This window comes from Erythranthe guttata, chromosome 10 (genome assembly GCF_056151865.1).
Source record: "Erythranthe guttata isolate IM_541 chromosome 10, IM_541, whole genome shotgun sequence".
Classification (NCBI taxonomy): Eukaryota; Viridiplantae; Streptophyta; class Magnoliopsida; order Lamiales; family Phrymaceae; genus Erythranthe; species Erythranthe guttata.
In genome coordinates, this window is record NC_142542.1 from 1,575,016 (window position 1) to 1,597,137 (window position 22,122).

The 22,122-nt window shown below is 36.4% G+C and overlaps 6 protein-coding genes and 2 pseudogenes across 6 annotated transcripts; 5 read left to right on the top strand and 3 right to left on the bottom strand.

Annotated features, from left to right (window-relative positions):
- Nucleotides 1–216: 216 nt before the first annotated feature.
- Nucleotides 217–1,968, top strand: LOC105952974 (cyclin-D2-2). Its single transcript, XM_012976579.2, has 6 exons — nucleotides 217–565; nucleotides 679–768; nucleotides 873–977; nucleotides 1,065–1,275; nucleotides 1,423–1,556; nucleotides 1,646–1,968. Exons 1-6 carry the CDS (start codon nucleotides 314–316, stop codon nucleotides 1,871–1,873), a joined length of 1,020 nt encoding a protein of 339 aa, XP_012832033.1. The 5' UTR covers nucleotides 217–313; the 3' UTR covers nucleotides 1,874–1,968.
- A 149-nt stretch (nucleotides 1,969–2,117) lies between these two features.
- On the bottom strand, nucleotides 2,118–4,842 carry NDP1 (Tetratricopeptide repeat (TPR)-like superfamily protein). Its single transcript, XM_012976577.2, has 12 exons — nucleotides 4,478–4,842; nucleotides 4,232–4,343; nucleotides 4,030–4,103; nucleotides 3,840–3,886; nucleotides 3,590–3,743; nucleotides 3,461–3,505; nucleotides 3,173–3,377; nucleotides 3,016–3,077; nucleotides 2,816–2,916; nucleotides 2,661–2,715; nucleotides 2,504–2,554; nucleotides 2,118–2,407 (listed from the first exon to the last, which is right to left on the bottom strand). Exons 1-12 carry the CDS (start codon nucleotides 4,674–4,676, stop codon nucleotides 2,226–2,228), a joined length of 1,287 nt encoding a protein of 428 aa, XP_012832031.1. The 5' UTR covers nucleotides 4,677–4,842; the 3' UTR covers nucleotides 2,118–2,225.
- Nucleotides 4,843–5,324: 482 nt separating this feature from the next.
- On the bottom strand, nucleotides 5,325–7,930 carry LOC105952972 (hsp70 nucleotide exchange factor FES1). Its single transcript, XM_012976576.2, has 6 exons — nucleotides 7,643–7,930; nucleotides 7,117–7,259; nucleotides 6,972–7,022; nucleotides 6,238–6,459; nucleotides 6,038–6,140; nucleotides 5,325–5,952 (listed from the first exon to the last, which is right to left on the bottom strand). Exons 1-6 carry the CDS (start codon nucleotides 7,726–7,728, stop codon nucleotides 5,439–5,441), a joined length of 1,119 nt encoding a protein of 372 aa, XP_012832030.1. The 5' UTR covers nucleotides 7,729–7,930; the 3' UTR covers nucleotides 5,325–5,438.
- A 1,588-nt stretch (nucleotides 7,931–9,518) lies between these two features.
- On the top strand, nucleotides 9,519–10,381 carry LOC105952792 (hypothetical protein). The gene is made up of 2 exons (XM_012976369.2): nucleotides 9,519–10,048; nucleotides 10,148–10,381. Exons 1-2 carry the CDS (start codon nucleotides 9,765–9,767, stop codon nucleotides 10,290–10,292), a joined length of 429 nt encoding a protein of 142 aa, XP_012831823.2. The 5' UTR covers nucleotides 9,519–9,764; the 3' UTR covers nucleotides 10,293–10,381.
- A 742-nt stretch (nucleotides 10,382–11,123) lies between these two features.
- LOC105952713 (amino acid transporter AVT1E-like) lies at nucleotides 11,124–14,506 on the top strand. The gene is made up of 11 exons (XM_088823979.1): nucleotides 11,124–11,578; nucleotides 12,063–12,349; nucleotides 12,426–12,640; nucleotides 12,734–12,757; nucleotides 12,858–13,038; nucleotides 13,124–13,343; nucleotides 13,420–13,555; nucleotides 13,653–13,818; nucleotides 13,905–13,948; nucleotides 14,047–14,109; nucleotides 14,208–14,506. The coding sequence occupies exons 1-11, from the start codon at nucleotides 11,382–11,384 to the stop codon at nucleotides 14,292–14,294; spliced, it is 1,620 nt and encodes a 539-aa protein (XP_088680105.1). The 5' UTR covers nucleotides 11,124–11,381; the 3' UTR covers nucleotides 14,295–14,506.
- Nucleotides 14,507–15,746: 1,240 nt separating this feature from the next.
- PCS1 (Eukaryotic aspartyl protease family protein) lies at nucleotides 15,747–17,582 on the top strand. Its single transcript, XM_012976574.2, has one exon. It carries the CDS (start codon nucleotides 15,957–15,959, stop codon nucleotides 17,274–17,276), a length of 1,320 nt encoding a protein of 439 aa, XP_012832028.2. The 5' UTR covers nucleotides 15,747–15,956; the 3' UTR covers nucleotides 17,277–17,582.
- Nucleotides 17,583–19,360: 1,778 nt separating this feature from the next.
- On the top strand, nucleotides 19,361–20,977 carry LOC105949902 (uncharacterized; annotated as a pseudogene).
- A 319-nt stretch (nucleotides 20,978–21,296) lies between these two features.
- On the bottom strand, nucleotides 21,297–21,666 carry LOC148767251 (protein LURP-one-related 15-like; annotated as a pseudogene).
- Nucleotides 21,667–22,122: the final 456 nt, after the last annotated feature.

The following is a 22,122-nucleotide window of genomic DNA, read 5'->3' on the forward strand; positions in this document are numbered from 1 at the left end:
ACACATATACATACACGTTGTTTCACTTCTGAGCATTTACCCCTTTTCATGAGGGACGTGTCCCATTTTTTATATCTCATGATCCGACTTCACCACCACCCCCATACTCCTACCCCCCCCCCCCACCAACCTATTCCTCAACCGCCTTCCTCCACCACCACCACCACCACCAGACACTATATATACATGTAATATAACCGCCTTCAAAAGTAATAAAATCAGAACTAACCAATCAATATAGGATTATATATATATGTTCTGTTATTATTGATTAAACTGCTTTTTCTTTTTTGTGTGTGTGTGTATACGGGAAATGGAGAATTTACTATGCAATGAAGTGTGGCTAATGACCCCTGATAATGGACAAGAAAACGGAGGAAGTAGTAATGCGAACGCGAATGTCGAAAGTTCGTTGTTTTTGTCGAAAGAAGATTGTGAAGAAGCTTTAGGTGTTTTTCTTGGGAAGGAAGCAACTTATATGCCTCAACCACCCTACTTTCAGCTTCTCAATGCTAACGGTTTTCTCCGTAATGCTAGGTTTAAATCTGTTACTTGGCTTCTTAAGGTATATATATAGTCTTCGAAAGATCTTCACATGGCGATCGGCCTATTTATATATATATATGCATGTAAATATATATTTCTTGCTGAAAATTTTCATTTTTTTTTATTATGTAGTCTCAAAGGAGAATGAATCTGTGTCGTGGAACAGTGTTTATCGCCGTGAATTATTTGGATCGGTTCGTTTCAGTGACTCATGAATGCCGAGTAAGAAATGCCTTATGTTATGTTTATAACACACTCTAGTTATTAATTAGGGTTTCTTTAGTAATTCAGACTTGTTATATTAATTAAATTAATGATGTTTTCAGGAATGGAAACAGTACTGGATGTTTGAACTCCTCTCCGTCGCATGTTTATCCGTCGCCTCTAAATTCAACGAAACAACGATGAATCTCCAACTGCATGAATTCCAGGTAATTATATTAATTTCCAATTTTGTTTTTCTGCATTTGGATATATAATATAACAAAATATCTGAATATTTGTTTCACATATTACAGGTGGAAGGTGATCTCGAGAAATGCTTTGATCCGGGCCTAATTCAGCGAATGGAACTAAGACTGATGAAGGCATTAGGATGGAGAATGGATTCTACGACTCCGTTTTCTTATATCGACATCTTAATACATAGTATTCATCACGCCTTGAACAAATCCGTGGTCCACGATTTCACTCAACGTGTTAATGAATTACTCCTCGCTGCTCTTTTAGGTACCACAATTTGCATACATATATATAAAAATTAAATTTTGTTTCTTCAAGTGTAAGCAAATATTTATCCGTAAACGTATTCTGATGAATAAGGATTAATTTATTTTCTTCTCGTACTGATAAAAAAAAAAAAAAATATTGGTTCAGACCCTAAATTCCTGGAGTTCAGACAATGTGTTGTAGCCATATCTGCAGTCAAACGTGCATTTGAAGAGTTATCGCCGTCGATAGATATAGCTTCGCTTGCACTTTTGGACAATGTTGTCCCTCAAGATCAAAAGGTGAGATTATTATTACAAGAGTACTTAACTTGTGAATAATGCTTAGATTCTTTTTATTTTTTTTCTGATAAAAAACATTTGTGCTGTAGGACGATTTAATCAAGTGTGGAAGGATTATGGGGAAACTATTATCGGTTCAAGATCACGATAATATGTTAGTTTGTGCAAATTCTTGGCACAGTAGCCCTTCGAGTCCGGTAACTGTATTGAAGGCGGAGTGCTTCAACTTCGACGACTATCAAGTTGAAAATATTTCTCTCGATTTGGGATCGGGTATTAGGAAAAGGAAGTGGGAGGAACCGGAATTCGGGTTGTGAATTTAATTTAATTTAACTGTCATTAATGTTAATGTATGTTGTTGATTAATATGTCTTGTGTTCTACTCAACTGTGAATGAGGTAGACTACTATTTTAATGTATAATAGGATTATCCTCTGTAAGGTAGACCTTCCCTAATAGCTAAGCTTTTTAGAGAAGGTTTTTGTCAATGTACTTTTTAATTTAACAAATAAATGATAATCTGCATTAATTGCATTTTTCTCGTTTTTCAGAGATGATTAGTTGAAGCGATGAAGGTTATTTCAGTCATTTTGACCTCAAAATGTCAGTTGATATATATAAAACAGTGAGATTATTATAAATATCATGTAACAGTATTGTTAAAATAAACTAGAGAAGGACCCTGCATATTCGAGTATCTATGACCGGAACCCTAGTTGAAGTCTCGGAAAGTTCTAGAGCTTCCCCGAGGGACATGCATCGGTTTCCCCATCCATTTTCCGCCCACTCTTTCAATCTTTCCCCTTCTGCTTTTCTCGACTTTTGCACACGAAGTGTTTCTCCATACCCACCTTCACAATATATACATATGTTGTATATTGAACCCTCAAGTAAATTAACTCAAAATGCTAACACAAAGATATATATATATATATATACATACATACCTCTGGCAAATGCGATAATATCTTTTCTGTAAACATTCTCACTCGCCTCACCTATGCAATCAAAACAAATGAACTCAATATGGGTTCTTTTTTATCGCTAATTAAGCTTTTCTTTCATTCAATTGAATCTAAAGAAGATGAGATATGATTATCGTACCGTCGACATCCAACGGTGGAGCTTTAAGCAATTCTACTGCTCTTCTGAAAAGGCCCTGAAAAACCATTTTACGAAAAGAAAAAAAAAACGCTTCTCTCAACAATCTTTTTTAGTCACAACATAACTAACTCGGGCTTCTATAAAAAAATTCAAACCTCTTGGATTAAAAGGGAACTCGAGCGCTCCACTGTGGCTTTCAGTTTATACATGAGCGCAATGCAGGTCAATACTACACCAACTTTCGGATGATGAGCACCTATATATATATCAATAAAAGCCACCATAATTACAATATGATCATAAACCGAGGACCTCGTTCACAATTATACATTCATGAAGGTGTATGTATGCATACCAAAGCGTTCTTCCGTTTTCTTCAATGCGGCAGTCAATATCTCCTCCGCATCATTAAAGTTCCTACAAAGGGCAAAAGACCGAAATTAAGACACGAGTATATCATGACTAAACAAGACATTGATTGCAAGATAGAACTATATCTTGGGATTGATTACCCCATATGAGCCTCGAGTTGTCCTAAAGCACAAGCAGCTGCAATTTCAACTTCCTCTGCAGCCATGTTACAAGCTCCAATGTTGTTTGGATCAGAAAAACCTTTATTCTCGGATATCTCTTTAATTACTTTCTTATACAATTCCTTTGCAGTCGAGAAATTTCGCATTCCGTGAAGATATTCGCCACAAGAAAGGGCAGCATTGCCTAAATATATATATCACGATTATTAACAAAACGAAGGACATTATGGGCGATATGACGTCTCTCATTTAAGTAAAAACCCGTACCGATGAAAAATCTATGTCCTTGAACTTCATCAAAGATCGAACGTGCTGCAGAAAATGGACTGAATTTCAAACACGATTGATAATAGAAAACAGAAAAGGGACAAAAGGGTATATTTATATAATGCTTACCAGAGTCAAGATTACCACGACTTAGCTCGATTAGACCTTTTAGTGCTTTAATGCGGGTTTCTAAAATCTCAAAGCCACCCCCATCGCCAATTTCTAATCTGATTGATCCTATGATTTGAAGAGCTAAATCTGCAACGGCCGATGCAGCATCCTCCTACACAAAAATGGAAATCGTTTGATTCCATTTTCGAAGAATTTATTATAATATCTAAAATTAGAAAGAATCCTTGTGGTTATCACTACAGCTTACTTGATAATGTTCTAAGTAAATTCCACCTAGAGCTTCAGAAGCAGCAACTGCAGAAGCCAACACACACACACACACACACACACACACACACACACAAAAACCGTTACTCGAGATCACGAATTTCTCAATCAACTGAGATTGTAATTATCTTCTCTTCAGAAAATGAAAGAAAAGAAGTGTGAAAAATCACCTTTAATGGCAATAGAAGACAAACTCAGTTCTTGAATTTTTCCAAGTCTCTCAATTGCTGACTCATGGAGCCCTCTAAATTAACATCAAAATTAACCAAAAGTGGTATAATTGATTAAAAAGGTAAATGAACGACAGAATCAATTAATAAAAATTACATAAAAACATCGTGGAAAAATAGTGAAGGAAAAAGAGGAACGAACCTCTCAAACATTAAGGTAGAACGAGCGAGTTCAACCAAACCCTTAGAGTTATCATCAAACTGAGTGGACTCGCACTGTTCCAACACCAACAGTCCTCGGGCATATGATTCCTCTGCAATTTCACAGTCACACAAAACAATAATTAATAAATAAACAAACAAAATGACGTCGTTTTACAAAAAAATCGAAAACCTCAAAACTTTAGGGAAATATTGTGCGCAGAAAAAGCAAATGAAGAGGGGGCACCTGTTTTCTGTTCACGGGCGAGAGAGGTGGCGTACTTTATCATTTCAACGGCAACTGGATTGTGCGTGGAATTGCTCAAGCTTGAAGAAAATTGTCTGATTGACGGCGGCGCCACCGCTTCCGGCGGGAGTTTAATAAGTGAAATTGAGGGGATTATTCTATTCCTCATCGCCTTCGAAACTTCAGCTGCGAGCCTCATCGCACTGCTTGATATATTTCCCTTTGTTTTGCTCTTCTGAGCTGAATTAATCAGAGATTCAATAAAGCAAAAACATGAAATTGCTGGCCGGTGGAATCAAATTTACTCTGTTTTCTCTTCTTTTCTTCTCTCTCAAATATTCCAGCACATCACTTTCTTTCATTTTAATTGTAAAATAAAATAAGCTCCTTCATTAGTTTAAGAAATGGGCCGAATTGGGCCCGATTGGCCAGAAACCCAATTGGGCTAATTTCTTATTCCAATTTTGATGTGGTATATCTCAGAATTCCAATTTTTTTCCAAAAATATTATTCCAATTTCAATTTCAATTTCGATTTCCAATTTTCAAATTCTAAAAAAAAAACGAAAAAAAACCCACTGTAAGTGCTAATTCTAAACACCGGTTTTATCTATCCTACACCCGGTGAAGGTTACACCGGGTGATTTTTCACCGTTGATCTACACACACCAATGTGGGTGTGTGTGTGTTTGTGTGTATATTAATGGTAAAGATCTACCCGGTGTATTTCACCCGGTGTAGGATCTCAAAATTCTCCTTCTACCTCAAATGCTCCACCCCAACAATGGAGCAACAAGCCTGGTAATAAACGCAATAACCAACAAATAAAACGAAATACCGATTGCCCGAACACGAAAACCATTCATTTATAGAGACTAAGAAACAACCGAGCACAAAAATCTACGGTCACAACACGACAACAAAAACACATTTTTAACAACACCCACAGCAGAGTGAATGCATTACATAGAATTTTTCTGAGGACCAATCAACAACGGAGCCTCGTCCTTCTTCTCGCTATCCATATTCGCAGCAGCCCAAGCTCTGAGCGGCGGTTCAAAGTGCTTACTCGCCACATCAGGTGGCAGCTCCGACAGTTCATTTTCCCCATCAAGAACAGCAATCCCCTTCTTGACAAGTGGTGAAGGCCCACAAAAGCACACTCTCCAAAGCTCCTCCACGAGGCGAATTTCCTCTTTCGCCGCTACAAGATCCTCTTCGGACATCTCTGTTATCCTTTTCACCCTTTCTTGTAATACTTTCTTCATATATTTTTCTTTTTCTTTGCTAAATTTTTTAGCAGCTTTACCAGATCCAGATTTGTCTCGTGCCATATCAAGAAGAATACTAAGCACAGCTTCACGTACACCACCGTCACTGCTCGATGCAAGGTGGGACGACGACACAGCCTCAAGTACAAATTCACGTCTTGACTTGTCCACATCAAGTAAATAGCTCATCAAGTTCAAGGCTTTCCTGTAAATATGATATGAACAAACTTAGTCGAGGATTTGATATAAGCTACATTAGATGTTAACACAACCCGAGAGTAGTTAGTTACCTTTGGAATCTCACATTCTCGTCGGTTAAAGCATCTCTCAGTTTCTCATAGCCATTATCACGAATAAACTCTTCAGTTGCTATCTTGTTATTCCTAATCAGGGCTGGAAAAAGCAACACGAACAAGAACAAACAGAAAAAGATCAGAACAACAAATCATCCATCCTTAGCGTAAATGCTTTACCAAAAAAAGACACTTACATGAGATTGCACCGAGAGCTTTGGTACAAGCTACAATATCAGTATCTGAGGTAAAAATTTTGTCAAGTGATTTGAGACCATGCTGGGCCATGACCACGTTTTGACTTGTCGGGTTGTTCTGGACGATTGTGGTAATAACTTCCGCAGCTTTAGCCCTGATTTTGGAATTGGAATGCTCCAGATAGCCAAGGAGAGGAGTCAAGCCACCAATCTTGTGAAGATCTGACAAATGAAAATAACCAACAAATTCGTTATAAACAACGGAAAAAGTGCTGGCAGATTGTATTTGGAAAGCCACTTCAGAAAAGTTCGATTTCAGCTGAAACAATACATCATCGCATAAAATTCTGCAATGAAGTAGACTGTGGACCTTTATTGGTTTCATTTGGGGCCTTTTTTTCTGAACTATAAGCTACAATATTATTAGTTCAGTATGAGAATGGCCGAATAAAGCAACGAGTCATATTGACCTTGTGTTTCAGGAAATCGGGATTTGCCACTACCAATCTTTGGAAATTGGAATAACGAATATGAAGAACACAAACTCGTTATCAGTGTTTTGAAGAAACCGGAACCACGATTCTTAAACTATTCAAGTGGCAGCTCTATGCACCAAGTCCCTACTTAGATAAACTAACTGCCCAACACTACCAACTAACAAAGAACTATCCCAATATCGTAATAACCAGTGCATAAAATAATCCGGAAACAGATAATACAACTAAGAAACTAACCGTTGGCCATGTCGATGCATTCCACATGCTCTTGCAACTCATCCAACATATCTGCACGAACCACCAAAAAAAAAACAATTGAGAACAAATCGAGTTCTGAATAGCACAAACAGAAGCTAAAATGTTTATCCGTGTAGATATCTACCTTGAATATCTTGATCGGTGACCCCTTGAGATTCCAAATCCTCCTTCGAGGTTTTCATCACAAGTGTTATCTCTTTCATTCTTTTCACAATATCAACTGTCTGCGCCTCCATTGCCTCTTTAAACCATTTTTTATCCGCCTCGCTAAAACCCAAATACAACAAGAAAAATAATCCATTAAAAAAATTCTCCTACAAACATAATATAAATCAATATCACATCACTCTCATTTTATATCACAATTCAATAACCAAACGAGATTTAGTCACTTCCCCCCTAAAACCCAACCCCATCAAATCAAAACTGTTATAATTAGGGCTTTTTATCAAACCCTAAACCCGAAAATCCATTAGTTCATGGGATTAGGGTTAAGGAGTCTGTCTCTACGTAAATATTGTGTCAATCTATTTAATGTTCACAATTAGTGCTAGTTCATAAATAAACATTCAAAGCAAAGAACGAAGGGTTGTATACCCTAAAAAGAACCCCCAATTTCATAAACGCATGAGAAAATAGAATGGCCATACCTTAAATTGCGAGAAGGATTAGAACCATCAGCGTGGGAAAGACTCCACTTAAGCAAACCTTGCCAATTGGGACCTTCGCCCGCCATTTTTACTCGATCGAGAAACTCGAAAGGAAATTAAAAAAACGCTGGAAGAATGATTTGCAGATTGAGCGCCGAAAGAAGTTGGTTTTAACAGAAGGAACAAATTTCAAAGAAGTAGAGATTAGAACTTGGTGAGATTGAGCTCAGCTATTTATATATCCGTTTTGTGAGGGGAAATGGAACCAAGAGAGGTTCTGGAATTTACGCGAAGCATCTGGATTGAACGGAAGGTTTGTTAATGAAATTTGGGCCCGGTTCGCCGGCCCAATTCGAGAATAAAAAACCGTTTACCGGTCCAATTAAATGGGTCATTTTGGGCTTCTAGAAGATGGCCCGTATATCTTAAAAGCCTTTGGGCAATAATATTATCTTTTGGTATCAATATTTAGCTCTCTTTAAAATGTTGGGTAAATTACGATCAACCGTGAGATAAGTTAAATAGGTAATTACGAAAAAAAATCTCGTAATTACAACCATCCAGTTAACTATGAATCTTCTTAAACGTTTACTCTTGCGGTGTCAAATTTAGTGAATTCATTAAGATTATGTGGAATATTCTCCAGTGTGTATCCGTTTTACCTCATTCGAGGTCTACGTTTAGAAACAAGATGATAATAACATATGTCGTTTGACTTGTAAATATCAGATTGCGGTGCATCATAAACTGAAATTTTGCACAAAACGAGTACAAACTAGTGAACATTCCACGAAATGTAGAAGATTATGTTGACTTTAACTCCATAAGGATGGACATGTAAATAGATTTATATATCCGTTTTGTGAGGGGAAATGGAAACGAGAGAGGTTCTGGAATTTACGTGAAGCATCTGGATAGAACGGAAGGTTTGTTAATGAAATTTGGGCCCGGTTCACCGGCCCAATTCGAGGATTAAAACGGTTCACCGGCCCAATTAGATCGGTCATCTTAGGCTTCTAGAAGATGGCCCTTATGTCTTAAAAGCCGTTGGGCAATAATATTATCTTTTGATATCAATACTTTGCTATCTTTCAAATGTTGGGTAAATTACGATCAACCGTGAGATAAGGTAATTACGAAAAATCTCTCATGATTGGGCAATTACAAACACCCTGTTAACTATGAATCTTTTTAGACTTATACTCTTGCGGTGTTAACTTTTATGGAATCTTCTAGATTATGTGGAATTTTATCCAGTTTGTATCCGTTTTACCTCATTCGGTCTACGTTTAAAAACAAGATGATCATAACATGTGTCATTTGACTTGTAAATATCAGATTGCGGTGCATCATAAACTGCATTTTTGCACAAAACGAGTACAAACTAGTGAACATTCCACGAAATCTAGAAGATTATGTTGAATTTGACTCCATAAGGATAGACGTGAAAATAGATTCATAATCGAATGGTGGTTGTAATTACCCAAACAGAAAAGATGCTTTTACAATTTAACACTACCTCATGGGGTAGGCTAGGCTATACTTATAAGTTGTTGAAAATAACTTATAAGATGTTTCGAGCTTATAAGCTCTTTCAAAGTGTATTGTAAAATTTTCAAAAAAATCTAAAACATAAAGTTCTGAAGACCAAATAACAGCTTATCAACTTATTAACTCTTAAAACGGTTTATCATCTATTTAAAACAAGTTTAGTCAAATGACTTTTAGATCATACCTTATAGTGTTGCAAAACTTTCAATAGCCGCGTTAAATAAAAATGAAATAATTAAACACAAATTTTGGATCTTGAATAAATTGATAGGAAAATTGTAGCTAACTAGCAACTAACAATGGAGTTTCAACTCTCAACTGATAATTCAACAAATTAAATAATATTAAAAATAATTGTGGTAGTGCAGCGTCCACCACGAAACTGAGAATAATGCCATGAAATAAAAAGTGGGACCCATTATTTTATCCAATACTAAGTCACCATTAGCGTTTCTCCCTTTCCCCTTATCCACTTCCCCCCAATACAAATATCTCTGCTAAAATTACCTATAAAATCTGAGTCAAACTCTGTATAATTTCACATAAAAAATTAAACAATAATCTCGCAAAAATGGCGTCCGTTACTCAATTGCAGGCTGTTTTCTCCACGAATTCAATCACTAAACCCACTCCATCGTCTCTCTGCAGCAACTCCAACGGCAGAAGCATATTCTTCGGCCCAACCCTATCTTCAACGGCTACATTGCAGAAGAAAACTAGAGAGAGAAAGCAGCTCACGGTTGTTGCCGCCGTCGGTGACGTTTCATCCGACGGAACAGTTTATCTGATTGCCGGCGCCGCCGCGGTGGCGTTGCTTGGGACTGCTTTTCCTATATTCTTTTCCCGCAAGGATCTGTTAGTAAATTGCTGATGTTTAATTTAATTTTTTTAATCATTAATTTATAATAATAATATACTAATATTATATTGATATTATTTGCGGGCTTGGTTCAGGTGCCCCGAATGTGACGGGGCGGGATTCGTGAGAAAAACCGGGTCGGCTCTAAGGGCAAATGCGGCAAGAAAAGATCAGCTTCAAATTGTATGTGTCACGTGCAATGGGCTTGGCAAGCTTAACCAAATTGACAAGTCCAAATAAATATAGTATATATTGTTGTATGTGATATTTTTAATTATTTGTGTTGTAATTTTACGGAGTAATTTAATTTGATTTTTCATGTCACATAATGTTTGAATTTTTCATTTTGATTGTTTTGTTACACGTGTTAATTATTTTTTTCCAGCAATTGTTTTGTAACGAGGGATATGATGAAATCGAGGAAATTGAAAAAATACTCAAATATGCTTGTTTAATAATATTAAGAATATTCAAAACCTAATTCTAAATATAAAATTATGCAATAGTGATGTATTATGAAGTATTAAAAAAATATAAAAAAATAAAAAGGCTAAGAATCTAGAGTAGAAGATTTATACTATGCTACATCGTCATCGGATATAGATCAAACGTAAAAATCTAATCAATTTGAGACCGCTTGAAAATTGAATACCAATAATTCAACTTAAATTCGTTTATAATTTGACTAAAAGTCAAACTCTTTTATTCCCATTCTAAATTAGACTTTGACGAGATAAACTATTAGCCAGCTGTCACACCCACAATCCTAATGTAAATACAATTCTCTGTCACACTAATAACTCCTCCTAAATCAAAATTTTAGCACGTAATTAATTTATAAGCTAAAAATCAATTCCGTTACAATAAGTAGTAAATCAACTTTTTTAGGATGTAATTAAATTAACACAGTAATTAATTATCCAACGGTCACGTAATTAATAAAACAGCAAAGAAATCGAGTGGCGAAGCATCAAAACAGCCAACCCCTACACGGCGGGATATATCATATATATATGATATGATATATATATATCAAAACACTTAATATTTATTCCAATTAAGAGTCCTTATGAAAATCAAACGTCTTCTAATTGGATCAAAATATATTTTTCTAAATTATTATCAATATAAAAACTCAATCGCTCCAAAATTCCCAACAATCCATACACCGTACAACTTCTTCTTCTTCTTCTCAACCTCTCTCTCTCCTGCGAAACCAGAGAAAAAACCCTGAATACTTAATATTTATATATATATATACATACATATACGTATAGGTATATATATATTTGGTTATACGGCGGAATTGAGCAGCTGTGATTAATAACAATGAAGCAGTTGGAAGAAGAATTGGGGCGAGACAGAGCGATTGAAATCGAAACGGACGACGAAGAAAACGAGGCCGAAAGAGTTTGCCATGATCTCGATAATTACGATACCGAATCGAATATTACCGGTCCTTCGCGCGCACATTCCGATGATTGTCTCAATCCCGACCCTGCCAATTTTTGGCCCCAAAGTTACAGGTATTACATACACATATACATACATTAATATATACATACATGAATATATATATGTATATATATACTACATTGCACAATTGTTTTTTTTTGTTATTACCATGATTGAATATTTGTTTTATGTTTTTTTTTTTTTTTGTGTATGATAAATTTTGGTTCATGAAAAATAAATATTATTACAGAAAAAAACCCTAGCCATGGTGAACCACTTGTTACTTTGCCATGCAGCATTGTCTTAATTCTTATTCAACTTGCCTGAAAAAATAAATATACAGTTAAACATCTATAAATTAATACAGTCGGGACTAGGAAAGTTCTATTTATTTAACGAATTATTAAATTATCGAGAAACTATTATTTAATCGAGGTTATTAATTTATTGAGGTTCTACTGTATGTTAGTTCTTTCATTTATTTGATAACTTAACAGTTGATTTTTACGCTAAAAAATCGACTAATAAACTCGTGTATTTTGATATCGAAACTAGGGATTCAATGGACATGTTCACAGGTGTGACACCTCCAACAGTAAGCTTCTTAAAAGGCAAAGGCAGCTCTTTCTTCCTTGCATCCGAGAAAGCATCCCAATCGATTCTTCCGGAATCTTCTTCGTCTTTATACAAACCCCTAATCTCACCGTTAAACTCCGACCTCGAAATCGGCTGCACCTCACTGCCTCACATAAATCAACCTTCCGTTTCTGAATTCACCGCCAGCTTTTCCGATGAACAGCCCCACCGCGAGAAGTGTACCTACACGCAATCGGTTCTTAACGGTAATTAATTAATTAATTATTTTTAATAAGCATTTAACTTTTATTGAGGAAATTATATATATTTTGAAACATGCAGCGGTAAATGCGCTGTGTGGGATCGGAGTTCTTTCGACTCCGTACGCGCTTAAAGAAGGAGGGTGGTTTAGTATAGGGCTTTTGTTCTTGTTTGGAGCAATTACATGCTACACTGGTTTATTATTGAAGAAATGTTTGGATAGTTCGCCTCGTCTCAAAACTTATCCGGATATCGGACATGCTGCTTTCGGATTAACCGGTCGAATATTAATCGCTGTAAGTATTATTCAAATACACCACTTTAATTTAATACTTTTATTAATTAATCGGAATTTGGAACTGATCTGTTGATTTTTTTTTTAATTGCAGGTGATCCTATATGTTGAACTATATGTATGTATATGTATCTACACTTCATTATAATTTATAAATCAATAATCCAATTTTTTATTTTTATTTTTGCTAATAAAAAATCGAAATTTCTTGATTGTAGTCTTCATGTGTGGAATACTTAATAATGATGAGCGATAATTTGTCGGCTTCTTTCCCGAATATGCAAATGGATGTGTTTGGGATACATCTCGACTCGTATCAAATTTGTGCCATTATTTCCGCACTCATCATTCTTCCGACGGTTTGGCTAAGAAATCTCCGTTTGCTTTCGTACATTTCAGGTACGTAATTTGCTTCGTAAATAGTAGCATTCTGTTTCGAAAATATATTTAATTATGTTTGTTTTTTTTTTTTTGGTTTTTGCAGTTGGTGGTGTGGTGACATTGGTACTAGTAGTGGCCTGTTTGGTGTGGGCCGGAGTATCTTCCGATGTCGGATTCCATCCAACCGGAAAAGCGATCGATTTTCCGAACTTACCAATCACAATTGGTATTTTCAGCTTTTGCTATGGCAGCCATTCTGTTTTTCCAAACATATATTCCTCCATGCGCGAGCCCTCCCGATTTCCTTCAGTTCTCATTATCAGGTAACCTTTCGATTCATCTTCAAAAATCATTTATTCATTATTTTTTATTTTCTTTAACAAAATGTGATCCATGCAGCTTTGTAACTGCCGGTTTCCTATACGCCGGAGTAGCAGTTTTCGGTTACTCCATGTTTGGCGAAGCTATAAAACCCCAGTTCACATTAAATCTTCCCACAAACTTGGAACCTTCGAAAATCGCCGGATGGGCTGTGGTAAGAAAGTAAAAAAAAAAAAAAAATTTTTCTGAATATATATATACTAATTAAAAGTGTAATAAAACTAACACATTTTTTTTATTTAATAATTCAGGTTGTAGCACCTCTTACAAAGTTTGGTTTATCAATGACACCAGTGGCATTAGGTCTAGAAGAATTACTGCCTTCATCTTATATTCAATCCACCACCATGTCTTTGATAATCAGGACAACTTTGGTCTTTTCGACCTTAATTGTAGCATTGACCGTTCCGTACTTTGGTAATAAAATCGAACGACTTCGATTTGTTGCGTACGATTTTTTTTTTCTTTTGTGCATTTGCTAATTAACTGATTTAAATTTGCAGGATCTGTTATGGCACTGATTGGATCCCTTCTTGTCATGCTAGTGGTAAATCATCTCTTATAATTATTTGCTTTGACTTTTCATAGCTTTCGGTTTGACCATGGATTTAACTTTCGGGTTTTTCGTTGCTTCTTGTCGAACAGTCTGTTGTGTTGCCATGTGCTAGCAGTATGCGAATACACGCCGGAAGACTATCTAAATTAGAGGTAAGTATGTATGTGTGTGTGTGTGTGTGTGTGATATATATGTTTTTTTATAATTTAATTAAATAATAATTTGTGGTTTAATGTTTCTTGATTAACAGATTATAACAAGCACGGCGGTTATAATAATGGGAATTTGTTTTGCAATGGTTGGGACATATTCAGCAGTATCAAGTATGGGTAACTGATGGAAGTTAATATGGTTGTTGGTTTCTTCTTTCTTGTATATAAGCTAAACTTTTAGTGCAATTATGTACAAAACTACAAGAAGAAGATTTCACCAAATATTTTGGAGTTGATTGCTACATTTTCTTTCTATTTATTTATTTTTCTTCTTTTTTTTTTACATTTCTTGTGTTATTTATGAGTTTAATTATGTTCAAATTTTCTTTTCCGTTGGCTTCTCGGTTTTTAGAAGGCTCCGAGCTGTTACTATGGGTGAAAATCGCACCTATTACTATTGGTGAAAATCAGACGGAGATTCAACAGAAAAAACATTTTTAAAAATTTATGAAAAGTTAAAATTTCTTAGATTGGAATGACAAAATATATTCCAGCATTCAAAATTTTCGGATTGGAATCGGAAAATTTTAATATAATCAGTATTGTTTAGAAAATTCAGTTTTTATTCAGTGGTGGAGCTAGCATAGGACCCCGGGTTAGCGGGGTTTATGGTCCCCAACATTAGTGTTTTTTTCACGGGAAAAAAGGATTCCCATCACCAATTCTTTTGCCCACTCCGTATTCAACAATGCATGTGCTCACACGTGCACAGATATATAAGTAATTAATAAGTAGCTGCTAATCTCACCACCAGTAGCACAATTCTTCTGGTGAAACTGTTTCTGCATTTTATTTTTTATTTTTTATTTTTATTGGAGTTCTGAGTAATTCACCAACCATATATTGAAAGAGAGACAACGATATATGACCCAACACAATCAATATATATTCCAGCTTCAATCATCTAATTGAAAGGTGATATTAATTATCTTACCCTCCATTTTATAATTATATCTTCGGATGCATTCATTTTCCCATTAATTGTACTAGTGTACTACTATCTACCTACCTCATAAAAGCATATACAATTCAACTAATTATAAACTCTTATAGTAATTTTTTTTATATGACTTTTCCTAATTAATTAGGTCAATAATGGGATCAATTCAATCATAAAGATCCCAAATTTCAAATAGAAATTTCCTCAATATAAATCTCATATTAAAGTTTTTTGTATTTAGTAGAATCTGCATTTGGTAGCAATACACCACTTAATTTTACATTATTGATATACACATAATAATTCACACACACACTTATATACATATATACATACTGAATAGTTATTTATGTAGATCTACGATTTAAACCATATGAAGTATTTCACGAGGTACATGATCTCATAAGCCCGAGGCTAAGTATATTGTTGAAAATATTAGTTGAATAAAACTGAATATTTCAATTGCAAATTTTTTTTTTATTCCGAATAAAGCTAGGAAATTGGGTGTGAAACCAACAAGCTTAACGTCATTAAATTAATACTACCATTTTAATGATAGAAGTTTATGGTCACGGATACACCAATCAACCGACCAATCAAGATATAGTAGTCCAAAACGGTGTCGTTTTCCTCACTAATCATACCCTACTCCCCCACTGATCTTTCTCAGTGGCGTTTCTTCAGTTCAGAAAATGTTAAAAAGATTCCAAACACGCTTTTGTCTCATGAACTCACAACACTATCTCAGTAGTTACGTACATCTTCTTCTCCGACCTCCTTAAACAATACAAAAAATTCTCTTACCAGTTTCTTCACATATATATAATTTAATTTAATTTAATAAATTATGAATATCAAAACACTGTTCTTCTCTCTCTTCGCCTTCTTCACAGCGATCCAAACCCGGATCTTTATTTCCACCGCCGAACCGTTTACAGTATCCAAATCGAACTCGAGTAAAATTCTAGTTTTACCCCTCAAAACCCAAGAAATTCCATCTTCATCACCTCCGAACAAGCTCCCATTCACCCACAACGTAACCCTCACAGTTTCATTGGCCGTTGGCGCGCCACCACAGAATGTTACCATGGTCCTCGACACAGGGAGTGAGCTCTCCTGGCTCCAATGCAACACCACCCGGATCAACCGACCCGTATTCGACCCGAACCGCTCGTCTTCCTACACCCCCATCCCTTGCTCCTCCGCCACGTGCACCACCCAAACCCAAGATTTCTCCATACCCGCCTCCTGCGATTCCAAGAATCTCTGCCACGCTATTCTCTCCTACGCCGACGCATCTTCCTCGGAAGGAAATCTAGCCATGGACAACTTCACCATCGCCGGGTCGAAGTTTCCGGGTACCATATTCGGGTGTATGGATTCGGGTTTCAGCAGTAACTCGGATGAAGATTCGAAAACAACCGGGTTAATGGGCATGAACCGTGGATCTCTCTCTTTCATCTCTCAAATGGGTTTCAAGAAATTCTCCTACTGCATATCGGGTTCCGATTTTTCGGGTATTCTACTCTTCGGCGAATCCAATGCCACGTGGCTTATGCCTTTGAACTACACTCCATTAATCCAGATTTCTACCCCTCTCCCTTACTTCGACAGAGTTGCGTACACTGTCCAGCTCGAGGGCATTATGGTCTCGGAAAAATTACTCCAGCTACCCAAATCCATATTCGAACCCGACCATACCGGGGCGGGTCAAACCATGGTCGACTCCGGCACGCAGTTCACCTTCCTCCTCGGACCCGCGTACACCGCACTGAGAAACGAGTTCGTAAACCAAACATCGAATTTCCTGCGGGTTTTGGAGGATCCGGATTTTGTGTTCCAGGGGGCGTTTGATTTGTGTTTTCGGGTGCCGTTAAACTTAACGGACCCGCCTAAACTGCCGTCTGTGAGCTTAGTGTTTCGGGGCGCGGAGATAACGGTGACGGGCGAGCGGTTGCTGTACCGGGTCCCGTATGAAGTGAGGGGGAATGATTCGGTGCAATGCTTCACGTTTGGGAACTCGGATCTTTTGGGGATTGAGGCTTACGTCATCGGGCATCACCATCAGCAAAATGTGTGGATGGAATTCGATCTTGAGAAATCTAGGATCGGTGTTGCGCAAGTTAGATGCGATCTTGCAGGACAGAGATTCGGCCTTCATCTTTAGTTTCCACTCTCGCACGTGCTTAATGTCACGTGTGTTTTACTTAGGACACAGAGCCCTAGGTCAACTAGTTCACAGATTTAAAACAAATGTGGTCCAATGGAAATCGCCCACGTACGACAGCGGTGTACAGGGAAGAGGTGCCAAGAAAGATGTTGTACAGTTTTGTGAGGATTGATGGTGAAATAAAAATAGATTGTCCACGTGTTTTGTTTTCATTGGAGGAGATAGTCCAACATTAATAAATGAAGAATTAGTGAAAAACCCCAATTCATTTACTTATATTAAGTGGATATAACCTCCTTTTTATTATGGGTCATTAGCAATACACCCCTCGTTTAGATAAACTAGTGATATGTCCATACCATAATTCTTTCTTTGTGAAAACCCCCTAGAATATTTATTTCCAATCTTACCCCTCTAGTAGTGTATCGCAATTTTTTTTTACAATATATTTTGCCCGGCCCAGCCCACTCCCACTTCCTTCCCCTTAACCGTGTTCACGCTGCATTTACAGCAAAGAAAACTGAAGTGTTTTTTTCTCCCAACATCAACGCAGAGAAGAATCCCAAGGAGGAGACGAACCCAAAGGGCAGGAGAAAAATATACCGTTCGTGCTAATGTAGCAGTCAATTCTTCTTCTATTTATGGTAAATGATTCTTAGCGCACTCATCCATCTTAATCGATTTTTTTTGCCGTGATAATTAAATCCAAACCCTAAACCCCTAATTTGTGTAGATATAAATATGTCGGTATATATGCTTATATATACTTTGATATTAGAAGTATGAATATGCAGGTTATTGATTGTACGACATGGGATTGGGAATTGTGTGAAGGAAGAAATTTTATTACATGGCAAAAAATTTAAAATAATATATGTTTGCAATTCACTGGGGCTGTAGTAAGTCAGGTAATATATGTAATATTTAATTTGTTCATACTGAATATTGAGACAAATTAGCACACAAAAAAAATGTTTTATTTTTTGTCTCCTGCCAATGAAGAAGAATGCTTTGTTTCTCATATAATTCTCTCTCTTTTTTTTTTTTTTTGGTTATCTTAATTTGGTATTGGTTTGATTTAGCAAGAAAAAAATATTATATAAATGAATGTGTATTCTAACGTTTTAGTGATTTATTGCCTTAGAACTAACTAATTCTATTTTAGATGATTTTACTTGGTAGTCTTGAAGTGAAGTGTAGTATTTGATGTATATTACCGTATTTGTAATTAACAAGTGCTTGTTGGGAATCTTATTGAAGATGGAGAAATAGCAAAGGAGTTAACAAGTTAATTTGATGTAGATCGAGTTCTTAAGGATTTAAAGATTCATTGTCTTCCTACTATCAATGTGAGTTTACTCATCAAATTCACACTATAAAAAAGAATGTTATAGGACTTGGTAAAATAAAATAAAAAAATTGTGCTTACCGAAGCTATATTTTCACTCTCCAGCTTAAGGGGAGTGTTGTGAAATCAACAATATCCACTCATTTAGGAAACCGTATATTTGATAGTTCCATTAATTGATTTTGTATTATTTTCTTTCCTTAATATGAAGATTTACCTTAGAGTCAATTATGATAATTTCTTGCATATATATCTCTGTAAGGAGGTTCATGAAATTAATATAAACGTAGTATATCTTCTTTTTTCTAAAAAAAAAGTTAGCGTGCACTCGTAGTTATGTATTGTTATTTGTTAATACTCAAAGACCTCATACACAAATTTATACTCTTATGTTGATGTAAAAAAAAATTATGGAGAAATATATTCAATGGGCCCTAAGGCACGTAAAATTGAAGGAATGGGCTTAGTAGAATTATGGAATGATTGAAATCAATTGGAGTCATAATTAATTAGTAGGTAATTTGAATTATCCAGCCAATCAAAAGTATTCCTTTGGAACTTGTATTCCTACAACAACTCCAATTCTCACAATGTCTATATATATCTCTTTCTTTCTTGTCTATGTTCAACATTATTATTCTTATTCTTATTCTTATTATAAACCCTAGAAGAAAAGAAACAAACCTATTATTATTCCCTGTGAAAATAAAATAAAATTGGCATGGCGGTGTATATTCCTCCGTGTGCGAGAATGATGAAAGAAATCAAGGACGAAAGCAGCGTCGAGTATCAAAGACATGCGTGGGATGCGTTGAGAAAGAGTATCAACGGGTTGGTCAACAAAGTGAGTACCAACAACATCAAGAACATAATTCCGGAACTGTTTGCGGAGAATCTAGTACGAGGTAGGGGTTTATTTTGTCGATCATGCATCAAGTCTCAAACAGCGTGTCCGCGTTTCACCGACGTATTTGCAGCATTGGTTGCTGTGGTAAACACCAAGTTCCCTGAAGTTGGGCTCGTTCTATTGCGTAGGATAATATTACAGTTCCAGATTGCGTACAAGCGCAATGATAAGCCAAGATTACTTGCTGCGGTCAAATTTATAGCGCACCTGGTGAATCAGAACGTAGTCCATGAGCTTATCTCTCTCGAGCTGCTCACTTTGCTGCTCGAAAAGCCAACCGATGACAGTGTTGAAGTGGCTGTTGGCTTCGTTACAGAATGTGGGGCTTTGCTTCTAGAAGTTTGTCCACGTGGATTGCATGGTGTGTTTGAGCGATTCCGTGGGATTCTTCATGAAGGAAAACAAATACATGAACGTGTCCAGTTCTTGATCGAAGGCCTATTTGCATTGCGTAAAGCGAAGTTCCAGGGGTACCCTACTATTCGTCCGGAATTGGATTTAGTGGAGAAAGAAGACCAATTTACCCATGTTGAGTTGTCATTGGCTGATAAGATTGACCCCCAAATCGCCATAGATGTTTTCAAGGCGGATCCGAATTTCCTAGAGAATGAGAAAATATATGAACAACTGAAGAAGGATATTCTAGGAGATCAAGAAGAAGAAGAAGAAGAAGAAGAAGAAGAAGAAGATTCAGATGATCAAGAATTGGAATCGGAATCGGAATTAATAAGGGATGAAACAGAGACGAATTTGATCAATCTTCTAAGAAGTATGTATTTGACGATTATGTCTAGTGTTGATTTTGAAGAAGCAGGGCATAAGCTGATGGAGATAATGGAAACGGAGCCTGGTCACGAGATGGAACTCTGCATTATGCTGTTAGAATGCTGCAGCCAGGAGCGAACCTACATACGCTACTACGGACTCATTGGGCAGCGGTTTTGTATGATGAAGAATATTCACAAGGAAAACTTTGAAAAGTATTTTGTCCACCAATACTCCACCATACATCACCTCGAGACGAATAAAATACGGAATGTGGCAAACTTCTTTGCTCATCTACTTGCCACAGACGCGTTGCCTTGGCACGTTTTGGCGTATATACGGTTGACTAAAGACAGCACAACTTCTTCTTCTCGTATTTTCATCAAGTTTCTCTTCCAGGAATTATCCGAGCACCTCGGAATTCGCATGCTCAGTGAACGTCTGAGTAAAGAATTTTTCGACGTATCTATATTTCCAAAGGATAATCCAATCAACACTAGGTTTGCCATAAACTATTTCATTTCCATTGGACTTGGCGGCATCACAGACAACTTGCAAGACTATTACAAAAACATGCCAAGGCTCGTAATCCAACAACAAAACTCACAAGAAGAATCTGAATCTGGATCATCAAGTGATGATGATGATAGGCGCGCGAAGAAGAGAAGAAGAAACTAAGGCTACACTCAGGTGGACATTACATGGATCGGAGCTTTTAGTACGGTTTTAGACTTTTAGTAACATTATTTTAAATTGCACTATATCTTTCTTTTTTTTTTTCCGCTCGTTTTTTGATACTGATGTGGCATGAGTATTGAAGAATTTTACCTCTTTTTCTGAAATAATGAAACTTTAATTTATTTAGTGTTTAAGAACTTCTGAAATAGCCAAAATTGATAGTTTTAGAGTGCAAATTATATTATCCAGGTTAATCTTATCTTGGTAACCAAACGAGGCTTAGTAGACATATTAAGGTAAAATACAGCAAACATAGAACACTAATTACAAAACCCCATAAAGCTCTTAAAATCAAAACAAAGGGTCTAAAGGACTTATTCAAAACGCAAACTCGTTAAATATAGACATTAATCCTCACCTGATCTGTCCTGGTTAATTTCCGGCGTAATCTACAGTCACCCCAAAGCTATCTTTCCCAAGTAGAATACTTTGTGCACCGTGTTTCCTGTGCATCTGCATTGATTCCATCAAATTACAGACCAAAATAGTTTTACAAGATAAATATGGTGTTGGGACTTGAGCAATGATATTATCCCAGTTTCCAGCATGAGGCACGATCTCTCGAACCAGCTGCCTTCGATTCTGAAGTCGGAAACATCTTCGTTTGCGTTGGAAGGCATGAATACACCAACTTGAAAGAATGTTAACTTCCTCACACTGAAAAGCATATCCTTATCATCTGTGCTCTCTCCTCTGAAAGCTTGGCATCTTCTATGTGCAGGCATTAGCTGTTATTACATCATCAAACACAAGATTGGTTGATTAATTACGTCTCAACATTCATAAACATATCATAATCCGAACGCCTTAATAGGCCATATTCCTAGTCAAAACAAGTTCAATTTAAATCTTAATAGGCCATATTCCTAGTCAAAACAAGTTCAATTTAAATAGTTTGCTTAATTGAACCAAAAATCAGATTTGGGGGCAAAATCAAAATGTTGAGGGGATTCATACTTCATCCATGGCGACAATAAAACTTTGCTATTCAAACAATCAATCAATCAGAAAATCCAAAACCATCAAATCCTAATCCCAATCATACCATTTTCTCTTCAAAAGAAAGCCTCGAATTGCCCCCACCA